At 33.7% G+C, this 15,066-nt stretch overlaps 1 protein-coding gene and 1 long non-coding RNA gene across 2 annotated transcripts; one reads left to right on the forward strand and one right to left on the reverse strand.

Moving 5' to 3' along the window:
• Positions 1-2,860: 2,860 nt before the first annotated feature.
• LOC149409210 (uncharacterized) lies at positions 2,861-3,833 on the reverse strand. Its single transcript, XR_016305235.1, has 2 exons — positions 3,505-3,833; positions 2,861-2,995 (listed from the first exon to the last, which is right to left on the reverse strand). It is a non-coding gene; the product is annotated as an uncharacterized LOC149409210 (long non-coding RNA).
• A 5,107-nt stretch (positions 3,834-8,940) lies between these two features.
• Positions 8,941-12,070, forward strand: LOC149409211 (uncharacterized). Its single transcript, XM_089650025.1, has 3 exons — positions 8,941-9,194; positions 11,356-11,554; positions 11,939-12,070. The coding sequence occupies exons 1-3, from the start codon at positions 9,115-9,117 to the stop codon at positions 12,068-12,070; spliced, it is 411 nt and encodes a 136-aa protein (XP_089506151.1). The 5' UTR covers positions 8,941-9,114.
• Positions 12,071-15,066: the final 2,996 nt, after the last annotated feature.

Consider the following 15,066-nt stretch of genomic DNA (forward strand, 5'->3'; position numbering starts at 1 on the left):
TTTTCCTGTCGACTCGGTCGTATGCTTTTTGTAGATCTACAAAGGCACAGAAAAGTTTCTGGTTTTTTGCCAGAAACTTCTCGGTGAGCATACGCAATGAGAAGATCTGGTCCATGCACCCCCTTCCACTCATAAAAGCACCTTGCACATCCCATATTTTATCCTTTGTTTCCTTTCTTACCCTTTCAATCAAAATTCTACCATACAGCTTGCCAACTGAACTTAGCAGGCTAATAGCCATATGATTACCACATTACATACGTGCACGGACGTATATACAGGGTGTATCGGCACTAACCCGACAAACTTTAACCAGCTATTCCTTAGCACATTTGGAGTAAAAAATGTTATGTGCACTTTGCTGTCCGGTAACGTTTTTTTTTAATAAAAAATTAATTAAACATATTTTCACCACATGTCACCACTGTTTTATCCTTTGTCAATATTTGAAAGCAACGTCGCAACTGCTCGCGTGTCGCTGCGAACGAAGCCCGTATTACATAATCCAGTACCAGAAAATAAATATTTTATTTAACAATAATGATTATTCACATTTTTCGTATGCGAATCACTGATTGTCTTCTTGTATTGTACACATCAGTTTTATTTTTGTATCTAAATTGTTTCACCTCTGGAATGCTCTGGTTTCACCTCTTACGCGTTTCACGTATTAAATAGTCTAATTTTGAAACTAAGAAACTAATTAGTAGATTTCCTGAATTTATAATCGAAGTCCAATAATTCTGAGCACTTTTAAAAACAATTTTCCTCACTTAGGTACTTATCAATAATAATAATTGGATTATTTGAACAGCGCCGTTGTTTTTTAAATCATCGTAAGTGCTCTGTCAAAATGTTACTTGCTAGGCTATCCTACAACGTATATTTTTTAATAAATTTAGTTATTTACAACTTCGCGGAATGTGATTTATGAATATTATTGCTTATGTTAAAAGCCTTCCAGAATTACCGGAATATAACGAACAGCTTGACACACTTAAGTTTATTTCCACTAATTTGAAGGTACAAAGAATGTATAGTTTTAAAAACAATCCCGATGAATCAAAAAACGGTTCACATAAAACTGCTGCGCAACACACTCACACATAGGAAAGCACTCACACAAACGTCATGACTGCATTGGATTGACCCACCTGCAAATGAATGCTGCCAGATTGCTAATTTATTTACATAATAATTATTAAATTTTATTTAAAATATCGCAAATTTTTTTAAAAATCGACAATAAATTACAAATTTAATTTAAAAAAATATTCTTAACCCCACGCTTTTTCGTAATTGATTAATTAATTCAGAATTTAAACGTTGCTTGAAATAACTAGCCGTATTTGGTGACCAAATCTGAATATTCAGGTTTAGAATTTAAACGATGCTTGAAATAACTAGCCGTATTTGGTGACCAGATCTGAATATCCAGGTTTAGAATTTAAACAATGCTTGAAATAACTAGCCGTATTTGGTGACCAGATCTGAATATCCAGGTTTAGAATTTAAACAATGCTTGAAATAACTAGCCGTATTTGGTGACCAGATCTGAATATCCAGGTTCAGAATTTAAACAATGCTTGAAATAACTAGCCGTATTTGGTGACCAGATCTGAATATCCAGGTTCAGAATTTAAACGTTGCTTGAAATGACTAGCCGTATTTGGTGACCAGATCTGAATATCCAGGTTTAGAATTTAAACGTTGCTTGAAATGACTAGCCGTATTTGGTGACAAGATCTGAATATCCAGGTTCAGAATTTAAACGTTGCTTGAAATGACTAGCCGTATTTGGTGACCAGATCTGAATATCCAGGTTTAGAATTTAAACGTTGCTTGAAATGACTAGCCGTATTTGGTGACCAGATCTGAATATCCAGGTACTTCCTCACCTTCCACTCCTTCCCTTAGCCATAAAACTTACCCCAATTCAACATAAAAATTGTGTAGATTATCGGATGTAATGAAATGCATAATAATTAGACCCCAAAATACTTAATTATTCAGGGAAATAAACCCCTGAGTCATCAGTTGGAAATACCAACGACATTAAGTGAAATTTTAAACAATGCAATAATCCTATGATTGCATTGTTTAAAATTTCACTTAATTATTAGCATTAGCAAATAATATTGGGATTAGCAAATAATAATTTACGACAATTTACTCGGAAATCAATTAAGCCAGAATAATAAAAAAAGAAAGTTATCACTTACGTCGTCTGTAAGTGGCTTTACCAAAGTTTGATAATGCCGTCAGAAGGTGAAACAGCTGTCACGCGTAATAATAATTACAACTAGCAGAACTTGTTTATAAACACACTGTTTTTATAAATTTTTTAATAAGACTGTTAAAAATAAAAAAAATCTCTAAATTGAAATGGAGTTCTACAAACTAAACTTAAAATCAAATAAATTTATTGCAGAGGTTCAAAGTACTGTACTGTAATATTATATTAAATAATTTTTACGTGTTTAATTATTGTTTGAAGTCAGATTAAAGCGATTAAAAAACCCACCTGGCAATTCTTATTCGAGTTTCGTTGTTTTTACGTATTGGCGCGCTTACAAGCATCATTCGTCTCATTTTTAACCATTAATATTTAGTGTGTAGGAAAGAGAGAAGACGCTTTTCGACACACTTGTCGAAAAACTTGTTGAATGCCGACGGGCATACTCTTCTACAGATTTGATTAAATATTGATATGTAGGTAATATCAATATTGATGTGTAAATGAATGACATTGTGAGAATTTTACCAATAAATAATAAATGAAAATGCGGACATGTAGTTTATGTTATATTTTTTATTGGAGCATTTGTTCGAAGTGACTACCATTATTTTCAATGCAAGCGTGTAGTCTTGTTATATTTGATTATTTAAGTTTGCAGGATTCTCTCCTCAACTGCCACAGGAACAATGTTGTGTCCTCCGCCGCGCCGGCGCCTTCAATCCGTCCGATGCCACAGTCACGCAATTGTTGATACATCTGAAAAAAACAACAAATAACAACTGCAACTATTATTCAGCTCAGTAGTAAATGTCAAATAAACGATCGCGGGCTTTTTCACTCATTTTATTTTTAAAGAACACTTATTTTAGGCACATATCAGAAAACTTAGGTTTTCTCTTCATTTATTTAATTTTTTTATAGTAAAATGTATAACAAAGTGTTTAAATTTATAATTTTCTTAACTAGGTATGGTTGATATCTTGGATTCACAGGGGTGAAATTGAATTTAAGTAATTTAAATAATCACATAGTAAGAAAGGGAGTGAATTCAATTGCAGTGAATGATGCATTTATTAGAGATTAAAATTAATCAACTTTTTAGAACGTTTAGTGACCACTGAACACAAATCAAAAGTACAATTTACATTTTTAAAGTTGGTAGCCCCTTGTTATGTTTTAATGTTCCCAGTTTAAATTTTAAAAGCGCTTTTTGGCATTATCAATGAATGAAAATAGTTTCAATAAACAATTGATAGGGTACAAACCTGGACAAAGGTAGCATGGTGTGGGACGCGTCTTCCAGGAAACCTCATGCGATACTCCCTTACGGCTGCTCGTGAATTTCCATTGCAAAATCCATAAACAAAAACAATATCTGCTTGCTCGGCAGGTGGATAATTGAGGGGCATATTTCAACAGTAAAAACTTAGATAACAAAACAAAAACGAAACTAGAAACTTGATGACAGGCGAACTCACAAAACAGCACTGACCACTAATACGAGACGGGGTGGCGGGAGCCACACGGGACTTGAGACAGAATATGTGTGAAAGAGATGACAGTAGCGCGGCGTTGCCAATTATTTTACCCCTATACTGTGGGCAGTAGCGGAGTGTGGAAATTTTTTTTTTTTTTTGTTTTTAAAAGAAAAAAAATGTTACCGGACAGCAAAGTGCCCATAACATTTTTTACTCCAAATGTGCTAAGGAATAGCTGGTTAAAGTTTGTCGGGTACGTGCCGATACACCCTGTATAGCTTTGATAAGGGGGGGGGTCCGCAAATTAAAAAAAAATATATAAGGTCATGTTTTCGTGAAAAAAAAAGTCAGTCTTAATCAATCAGCCTTTATTTTTAAATATTATATATATAAATCATTCAGTCTCTGATATTTGAACTAAAAATAAACATAACATAATTATCGCTCCTTATTTAAATAAAATCGCTTCGTTTATAACATAAAAAAAGAAATAACATAAAATAAAAGGTGGAAAACAAAATAACTTTTTTTTATACCTAATTTGTTAAGGTACACTAAACAAAAATACTCTTTCATCTTAAGAACAAATAATTTGTTTTAAAATTGAAACACCTTTTATTTAATCACATAACCAAATAATTTATTCTAAACTTTGGTCATATTGTAAGGCACTCTTTTTAATGAACTACAATTATAAAATTAAAATCAAAAAGTATCATCCTACCTACAATAACAAAATATTTTTAATGCAAATAATACTTAATGTATGAAAAAAATAAGCGTTTTCTCTCAAGCTAAATGAAGAGCTTTCATCTTAAGAACAAAATAATTTCTTTTAAACTTTGGTCGTATTATTATGACACTCTTTTTAATGAACTACAATATAATTAAAATTAAAAATTACCTACCTACCTACAGTAACACGAACAAAATATTGTAAATTCAAGTTATACATGAAAATAAATGTACCTAGTTTTCTCTCAAACAAAAAAAACTGACACGAGATTCATTGTTTTACAACTACTATTAATTAAAAATTATCATTCCTTATTTCAAATAAATGGTTGTGCTTTTTTAAATAAGTTATAACTTCTTCGTAAATAATATAAAAAAATAAACAGTATCTAGGTATTACCTGTGTGAACATTATTAACGAATAACATAAAATAAAAGGTAGAAAACAAAATTACTTTTTTAGGTGAACTAATTTCTTTAGGTACCTACCTACACTAAACAAAAAATACTCTTTCATTTTAAGAACAAAATAATTTCCTCTAAACTCTGGTCATTTTGTATGGCACTCTTTTTAATGAACTACAATATAATTAAAATTAAAAAGTACCATCCTACCTACAATGACAAAATATTTTTAATGCAATAATACTTATTTGAATATAATGAAAATAAAAAGTGTTTTCGTGGCTCGCAGTTCAGTGCACCGAACATGTCCGACCGCAGGACGAAATCTCCCGAATTCAGTTTCGGTTTCGGCCGTAGTTTCGGCTGGATGGCGGCCGAAACCGAAACTAAGCCGAAACTCGTTTTTTGGCCGAAACTAGGCCGAAACCGAAACCGAAAGTTCGGTCGGACACTACTTTAAAGTAATACATTTAGTCTTTTACGTTTAATTGCTAACTGATTAATAATTTCTTCGGAATCAAGTTGCACCGCCAGATCTCGGTGTACGCTCATTAAGGGCCATCTCAAAACATTTTTCGAAACTTTATGCCGATAGATGGTGTTATTTTCAATATCGTCTAATAAAACACTTTTAACACGTTATGCTTTATAATATTGAGATGAATTATTGGTTTGCGAACGTATATAAGTAATATTAATCTGTATAAATTTTTTATGGTACCTATAATTACATAATCGTAGAAAACGGCTGAAAAATACACAATTTCATTGCAAAAAATACGTACAAATGACATTTCACGCAGCTCCGCGCGCGTTGGTACAGGAAATTTTTATTTACCCAACCAAAACCATTTGCGAAAAAGACTCCATTTCAAAAAATTTACGATGTTTCGCATGAGTATGAAAGAGACACGAGATAGAGGTTTGTTCAATTCACTAAACTAAATCAATGCCTGGGAAGATTAAATAATTTATAAAAGGAGCCGGCTAGGAACAACGGTATGTGTGCCGGGAGCTGGCGTTAACTGGACCTCTTTTTTAAAGGCCGCTTTTGCTAAATGGACATAATCATACCAAGCGATGTAGGTATATACCTACATAGTAACCATGTATTCGCGCGGTTGCTTGCTTACAAATATTTCGCGAATAAGTCAAAAGGTTACACTTTTTCTTACATTTCTATGGGGCGCATTCATCAAACCAACGAAGTGGTTAGAATTGCCAGACGGAGAAACAAATTTGTCATATGCACAAGTCAGAAAGGGCTCTCGAACATCATAACATCATCTCGCATATAAATAATATAGGCATTGTTTTGAAATCAGCTCGCCACGTGCGTCGTAATATATGAGTGTCCACAAAGACGATGCCTACAGTGTGCATATGAAGTCGCCTTTTCACATTAAAAAACTTTTTGTATTTTGTAAATGGGTATATTTTATGTTCACAAATGACAAACATGTCATGTTAATAATAGTAAATCCTTTATAGGGCAGAAAGGTGAACTTTTTGTACAAATATCTTATACACGGTGTCCATAAACTAGTTGTAAAACTGCCATCACAGTAAGCGGAAAGCGTTGCCTGGGTCGTGATGGAGGAATTAGCCAGCTGTGGAATTGAACTCACGATGCCTGGCGGGAACGACGATAGTAAAAGATTTTTTATTTACTTATTTATTTATTTTTTATTCTTTTCACATATTCTGTCCATATTTCTTTTTTTTGTAAGATCCTTTTTCTTTCAATGTTTGTTTTAATATTTTGTCCGATAGCTTGAATTGGTCTACTTTGTCCAATTAATTCATCATCTTTCTCTCAGAGAAGCAGTCCTGGATTTATCCTCCTGGGTCTCGTCATTCGAACACTTGTTTTCTTTATTTCCGCGACAGTGTTTGTGGGAACTAAAAGATATAATATAAAAGCATTAAAGGAGTATAATTTTTGAGCAACATTAAATATGAATCACCCTATACCAAACGAGCGACATGGGTCATAAAATAACAAGCGTGATGGTTAGTTAGTTAGGTAGGTACCGAGAAAATATTTAAAAAATAATAAAATATTTTGAAATAATTTCATAATACTTACCTGTATTCCGATTCGCCGTGCTGACGTTTCATCCCGTTCGCACTTAGTCTTGGATTCACTCTTTTCCCGGAATACTGATGATTCTTATAAAGGGCACGCCTCATTTTTATGGAATAACAATGCTGTACAAAATCGAAAAAAGTCACTTCAAACCGCGGCAGACAATCGACTGTTGAATGAATGAATGAGAGAATGTGAATTGGCGGGCGTCTAGCTAGTGATAGTTACAGATTTAAGAAAGTTCTAAATAATTACAACCGCTCTCACTATAATTATTATACAGTTAATTTTGCCTTTTTTACTGCGTGCCAAAACCGCAAATGTTCCTTGCGACGAGTAATACTGGAACATTCGTAAAAAAGCAAAACGAACATTCTATCAGAATAACAAATCAAGCCGCGCAAATTGACATTTTTACTGACCACTTTAACACCGTAGGAATGGGCTAATAGCGTGCACGTGAAACATATGGCTCGCACATATGTTTGTCTCCTTCTAACACGGATTCGGGCATTTCGGCTGGCGGTGCCCGCATAAAATAATTACTTTTGTTAATTTAATTACTTGGTTATTATAAGTGATAGAACAGTGAAATTTTCGTTCGCGATAAACTCATTACGAGTATTATTTTTCGGTACTAAAATAAATAAAATATTATCTGTAGTTTTCAAATGTGGCTGAAAAATAGATTGTATGGGAATTGTCACATCTGTTTCAGACAGACCAGTAAGTCTTTCGTCGCCCATTTTATTTCTTAGGTAAGTTTTTAACCTCTTTAATGTAGAGAAAGATCTTTCAGGGGTTGCAGTGGACACTGGGAGTGTGGCTAAAATAATTAGAAGCTTTTTTATTAAAGGGAAAAACTGATCATCGCAGTTATCGATGGTGTCGATCACAGTTGCAGGTTTTTGTGCTACAGATTTCCAGTGATTGTGCCATATCTCATATTCACTCAGAAATATTGTGCCTTTATTTTCCCCACCCAGAAATGTTTGTGTAATCTTGTTAAGATTTTCTTTTATCCTGGAGTCATTACTGGTTTTTTTCAGGTAGCAGCATTTGAATTCCTTCGATCGTCGATTCATGTGGTTTAAAACGAGCGTCGAGTTCTGTAATAACATGATCAATGAAAGGGTAAAACACATTTCGTCGGTAGTATATTTCGGCAGTTTCTGCTGCAATATTATTGCGCAGGGTTTGCCTTCCAGTTATTCTTGGCATTACTATATTGCTTGAACTCATCTGCTGTGGTTGCTCAAAAAGAATTGCGAACTGACTTTCGTTCCGAACATTTAGTAAAGTCGTTTTTACATTTTTTGTATATTCGCAAATGTTGGTCAAATCGACATTGACTTTCTGCATTGCTTTGTTAAGGTTTGCTGTATATGAAAAAACTTTTCTCAGTATAACTAAAGAAACAATAAACTGGCTGTTATCCATAGCGATTTGAAGATGGTATGCTTGAGTAGCGACGTCGCTACTAGCAGCATCTTGAAGTGCCCCAAGTGTTTCGCATATAACGGGAACCATTTCTGCAAATCTTTCGACAGCCACGTGTTTCTCGGTCCATCGTGTCTCACAAAGAGAGATAAGCGTTGAATGAGATAAATTAATTTGATCCGCAATTTTCTTCAAAAGTCCGTCGCGAAGCGGTGATAGGCGAAAAAAGTTTATTACGCTCTTAATGGTTCCGATACAGTTACGTATTATTGGTATCTCACATGAATGCGCTAAAACTAAGTTGAGAACATGAGCAACACAGTGTACGAATTGCGCTCTCGGGTATTGCTCTGCGATTATTGTTCTTACGCCCCGTAACCGGCCGCTCATCACTGCAGCGCCATCATAGCCTTGACCAATCCATTTATCCATATCCAAATTATGTGATAAGAGATGTGATATAATAGTCGTTGCCAAAGCTTGAGCTGAAACATCTTCTACGTGGATGAATTCTAAAAAATCTTCCCGTATAACCAAAGACATATGAATATTAGTAGACCTGCCCTAAGTGATTAAAAGCGTATTATCCCCACTCCCCATACCGGTTCCATTGAGCCGGCTGGGCTCGCGTATGGCTTCCCATGAATCAAAAGAATGTGACGTCATCATTCTTGTTCGAACTAGCGTCGAGCTACGGTCGAGTTCGTTTTACGAAATAACGCGGCAAAATGGTCGGTTGCGCTATGAAAACTTGTAAAAATAGAAGTGAAAAAGAGAATAAACCCAATTGTCGTATTACATTCCATAGGTAAGCATTATTTTAATTTGTTTTAAGCTTATCACATCGTATAATATAGATCAGTTTTAGAAACATATACTATCACGCGATGGACGCGAACAACAAAGCCGTGTCCACAAGAATCAGGGATGTGCCTTCGCCTTTTGCGCTTTGATAAAATATGTATACAGGGTGTATCGGCACGTACCCGACAAACTTTAACCAGCTATTCCTTAGCATATTTGGAGTAAAAAATCTTATGTGCACTTTGCTGTCCGGTAACGTTTTTTTTTAATAAAAATTTTATTATTCATATTTTCACCACATGTCACCACTGTTTTATCCTTTGACAAAGTTTGAAAACCCATCTGGCAAATATTTTATTCGAATTCCGTTGAATAATGCACGTGTGTACCTATATTGGCGCACGTTTACAGTCACAACGAAATAGCACGGCGCCATTCGTCTCATTTTTAACTATTATTATTTAGTGTGTGCGAAAGAGCGAAGACGCTTTTTGACATACTTGCTTATAACAGCTGTTTAACACGAAACGCAATGCCAATGACAGTGATGTAGTGTGGAAATTTTAATTTTTTTTGTTTTTAATTGAAAAAAAAATGCTACCGGACAGCAAAGTGCCCATAACATTTTTTACTCCAAATGTGCTAAGGAATAGCTGGTTAAAGTTTGTCGGGTTAGTGCCGATACACCCTGTATATATATATATATATATATTTTTTTTTTTATTAATTTAAAAAAAAAACATTACATATTACAGTGATCTTTGGCTGTCCAACTAGGAGATAAACCTGTTTTAGGACAGTCAGAAATAGGCAGATTTATTAAATGCGATTCTTGTTTTGTCTAGTGTATTGACTTTTACTTAATTATTGCTCTTTATAAATAATTTGAAAAGTTTTCTTGGTTGATACAAGCAGTTGCTAACTATATATTTTAAATAATATAAAATATATAATAGTATAGTAGATATATATAAATATATACAGGTTGTATCGGCACGTACCCGACAAACTTTAACCAGCTATTCCTTAGCACATATGGAGTAAAAAATGTTATGGGCACTTTGCTGTCCGGTAACATTTTTTTTTAATAAAAAATTTACTATTCATATTTTCACCACATGTCACCAATGTTTTATCCTTTGTCTAAGTTTGAAAACCCGTCTGGCAATATTTTGTTCGAGTTTCGTTGAATAATGTACTATGTACCTACGTTGGCGCGCTTTTACAATCACAACGAAATGGCACAGCACCATTCGTCTCATTTTTAACTATTATTATTTAGTGTGTACGAAAGAGCGAGGACACTTTTTGACGCACTTGCTAATAACAGCTGTTGAACGCGAGAAACAAGGCAAATGACAGTGACGGAGTGTGGATTTTTTATTTATTTTTTGTTTTTAATGGAAAAAAAATGTTATCGGACAGCAAAGCGCCCATAATATTTTTTACTCCAAATGTGCTGAGCAATAAATAGCTGGTTAAAGTTTGTCGGGTACTTGCCGATACACCCTGTATAATAGTATCATTTGGAACGTCTATTTTTTCATGTGTTATTTCTTGTTGGAACTCCGTCGTATTAATAAAGGATAATAAACCAATCATTTTTAAATTTATTCCACTTTAATGGCGTTATTACTAATAGTTATTAATAATAATAATTTTACACAATTAATAAACAACACTTAATATAGGATAAAATGATTGGTTATCAATTTTGAAAAATTGGTATGTTTGGAAGTAAAATGTAGATACAGTGAGCATGTTTGGAATGAAAAATGTATGTGTCATTTTGCTGGCCGATGATATTTTTATCTATTAAAATTAAAAATATTATATTTTTCTATCGTACGTCGCCACCGATCATATATTATCTTTGGATCATACTATCACACGTCGCAACGGACCACGTGTTAGGTACGCGCGTTGTTTCGTATGTACGGTACTGCTGGAACGAGAAGGAGTGCATATCACGTAATGCGCTAGGTTATACCGAGTGGCGATGTGTGATAGAAAAACATGTTTTTTGTTTTTAATTGAAAAAGTGTTATCGGACGGCAAAATGATGTCCAAATTTTTACTACAAATACTCTTAAGAATCGCTGGTAAAAGCTGTTTGTGTATAATTTCATCTTCTTAAAAGTGAAATGTTATATATTTTCTTAAAGATTTCCCAAAAAAGAAGACTTGAAGACAATGTGGCGGCTTTCATCCGGTAAAAGTGAGCAGACAAGTGTTCGTAACCTTCGTATCTGCTCAGAACATTTCAAAGAGACAGATTTTATAATAAACAAACATGGCACACGTGTGCTACGTGTAGGTGCGATCCCATCGGTCTCTTTGTCACCTGTTACAGAAAGAATTATCGTTAGTATATTAATTCTTTAATGACTAATAATTATTTTTTGTAGTTATTCATTACATATAATTATTTTAATTTTACTATTTATCCATTTCAGAAATTAAGCGACAACTTCTCTGAGAAATCATATGTATGTCTTTCTCTAGCTGATGAAAGGGCCAACAATACTTATTGGATGAACCCACAAGAGAATTCTGATTTTTCTCTTGTTTCTTGCTCACCTGCTCTACACAGCACACATGTCGTGAGTTCATTCTTATATTTAATCATTATTTAAATAAATATTTTATAGATAGTGCATGTCACAAATTTGTAATAAATATGTACATTTTTGAAATACAATAATGACTATATACCTAATATTGTCAACTTTTTCTCGTTACGAAAAGGAATGCGAACCAGAACCTATGACTATGTGCTTCACGGAGATCGAGGCCGTAGCTGCAGCTGCACAGTCATGTGTGCTCGTCAGTTGTATGTTACCCACTCCTATTCCAGAAAGCATTGTGAGTACCAATTGATTATTGACCTTTGATGACTTCAAAAACATATTGTATTATAATGTAGTGCGCGGATCACCTAGTAACCGATTTAATGTTTTATACCTAAAAATATAATATTATGTCTCTATTCCGCAGATTCAGGAGCCCCAACCCGTCTTTATGGAAGAACCACTTATAATATCAAAAACCACTCAAAAAAATAAAGCAATTGAAGTCAATTGCAAAAAAATGGAAAACTTATTATTAGAAAGTAAGTTACTAATTAGAAAATTGAAAAAAATTAACGTTGTTTATAAACGTAAAATCTCGCAACTTACTTGCAAACTGGAAAAATGTAAATCAAATCAAACCTCACATGGCGATATTTTAGCTAATTCTAAATGTTTTGAGCTCGTTAAAAGAGTAGAAACAAAAAACCAAAAGCTTAAGTTACCTAGAAAATATTCCGCATCACTTAGAGTATTTGCTTTTACCCTTAACTATTATTCTCCCAAAGCTTATCAGTACGTTAGAGAATATTTTGATTTTTGCCTTCCTGCCCCACGAACATTGTGTAAATGGCTTCAAGTGATTGATGGACGACCTGGTTTTACAAAAGAGTCTTTTCGTGCTTTGGAGTTAAAAGCGTCGACTACAGGATATAAACTTGTTTGCAATTTGGTCATAGACGAGATGGCCATAAGGCAACTTGTGGAGTGGGATGGAAATAATCATCATGGCTACGTAGACTTTGGATTTGGCGGAGACAAACTCCATCATGGTCAGTCCGTTGCAAAAGAGGCACTCGTTTTCATGATTGTTGCTATAAACGCCAATTGGAAAGTACCCGTTGGTTACTTTCTTGTGGATGGCGTATCTGGTCGGCAAAGAGCTGACCTCGTGCTTGAGTGTTTAGAGGAAGCTGACAAAGTGGGTATTGATATTGTGTCCATGACGTTCGATGGTTGTCCCTCAAATATTTCTATGGCTAAGATACTCGGTTGTTCATTAGAGAGTAATAACTTGAAACCATCCTTCATTCATCCGGTTACGAAAAAGGAAGTGGCTATTTTTCTTGACGCTTGTCACATGCTGAAGCTAGTACGTAATGCATTCGAAGCCAAAAAGATATTGATTGATAGTAAAGGAAATGAAATAAATTGGAATTACCTTTGTAAATTGAATGAGATTCAGGTGCGTGAAAAACTCCACGTCGCAAATAAATTAAGGCCAATTCATATTGATTTCCATAACAACAAAATGAAGGTTAATTTGGCCTCACAATTATTTAGCAATAGCTGTGCTAATGCTCTAGAATTTTGTAGAAACGATTTAAAACTAAAAGAATTTGATGGTGTAGAAGGAACCGTATTCTTTTTAAGACTGATAAATGATTTATTTGATATTTTAAATTTGCGTAATTTGCATCAATTTGGTTTTAAAAAGCCGATAAATGCTGAAAATTACAATACAAATATAATTTTTTTGAATAAAGCCATATATTACTTACAAAATATACGCATTGCAGCAAACAACAAAAATATTATAAATACGAATCGAAAAACAGGTTTCCTCGGTTTTTGTATTTGTATAGAAAGCACAAAACGGTTGTACAATACCTTAATAGAAGAGAGGCAACTATTAAAATACATACCTTTGTATAAATGCTCACAAGACCATTTAGAATTATTTTTTTGCAACGTTAGATCGGCTGGAGGATTTAACAATAACCCAACAGCTCGGCAATTTATGTCTATATATAAAAAATCGCTAGTTCATAATGGAACTAAAACAAACAACAACAGGCAATTGTATTCCGTTTGAACAAATTTCAGTTTTAAACTGTTCATCGGCAGTAGAAAGAATAAATATTACATCTGGTACATATTTTGAAAATTGTAGCGACAATGACGATAGCATATGTTATTTTGACGAAATAGATAATTATTTAAGCCAAGACTTAGTTACGGTTCAATTGAACCTCATTGTTGTGACATACATTTCAGGGTTTATCGTTCGACACTTAGGAAAAAAACTACGCTGCAATCAGTGCATTAACGCTCTGTTTTCCAATGAAATATACCCTGAACATAGATTGATAGTAATTAAAGATAAAGGTGGATTACTTTATCCTTCAAAGGATGTAATTGATGTTTGTTGGAAAACAGAAGTCCTCTTAAAAAAACTTCTGGCACAAAGTGGAGGAACCGTTATTTCACCAAAGTTTAAAAAATCTTGGATGGTAGGTAAAATTTTAAAGGCATTTCTAGCTACAAACCTATTTCATTCATTGTACAGTCATCAATTCGATCAATTTCCTACCGAAAATCACATTCACGACCTTATAAGAGCTATTGCTGACAAATATACCGATGTTAGACTACATTATTTTTCAAAATTGATGTCTAATTCAGGGAAGTCGAAAAGACAAGTTTATACGAAAGCGATTTTATTTTCTGGGAACTGAAATTGCTATATTCATTTACTTAATATTTTATTAATTTTATTTTATACATATCACGGGTACGTGTTGTTTACATTTTTACACAAGGTTTAGTAATAAACAATAGGTTACCAAAAATAATTATTTGAAATGATATTGAAAATTGTGGTTTTATGCATCGAAATCTTTACTTGTTATGTTATCTTTGGTATATTCATTTGCGAAACTGTGCAGATGTCATCTGTGTAAAAGATTAATTTACCATTTACACATAGGTGTATTAGAAATAATAACAAATAATAGAGTTCTACCGAGCCGATCCCTCTGATATGAAAATATCTGGAGTCGGTGAATTATTTTCCCATTTGATCTCTGGTGAGTTGACGTGTTGTTCTTGTATTGTTTTGTATTTATATTGCTTATATAATGCACTTGCATAATGTTGATTGACTAGATGATAATTTGTGGAAAAGTGTGTGAAAGGGTTTAGTTTTTCCTATGGGGAAGATTTAACCCGGACATAAAATTGGAAATTTCAGCACCTATTCTATATAAAAAATATATATTAATTAATTTAATTGCCGGCAACCCG

This window comes from Hesperophylax consimilis, unplaced genomic scaffold (genome assembly GCF_061612785.1).
Source record: "Hesperophylax consimilis isolate HC1 unplaced genomic scaffold, BYU_Hcon_1.0 scaffold_33, whole genome shotgun sequence".
Taxonomy (NCBI): Eukaryota; Metazoa; Arthropoda; class Insecta; order Trichoptera; family Limnephilidae; genus Hesperophylax; species Hesperophylax consimilis.

Coding starts and splice junctions, on each gene's coding strand:
- LOC149409211 (XM_089650025.1), top strand. CDS start 9,115: ATGGTCGGTTGCGCTATGAAAACTTGTAAAAATAGAAGTGAAAAAGAG. Junction 9,195..11,355: donor TGTCGTATTACATTCCATAG/GTAAGCATTATT, acceptor ATTTTCTTAAAG/ATTTCCCAAAAAAGAAGACT. Junction 11,555..11,938: donor CTGTTACAGAAAGAATTATC/GTTAGTATATTA, acceptor CGTTACGAAAAG/GAATGCGAACCAGAACCTAT.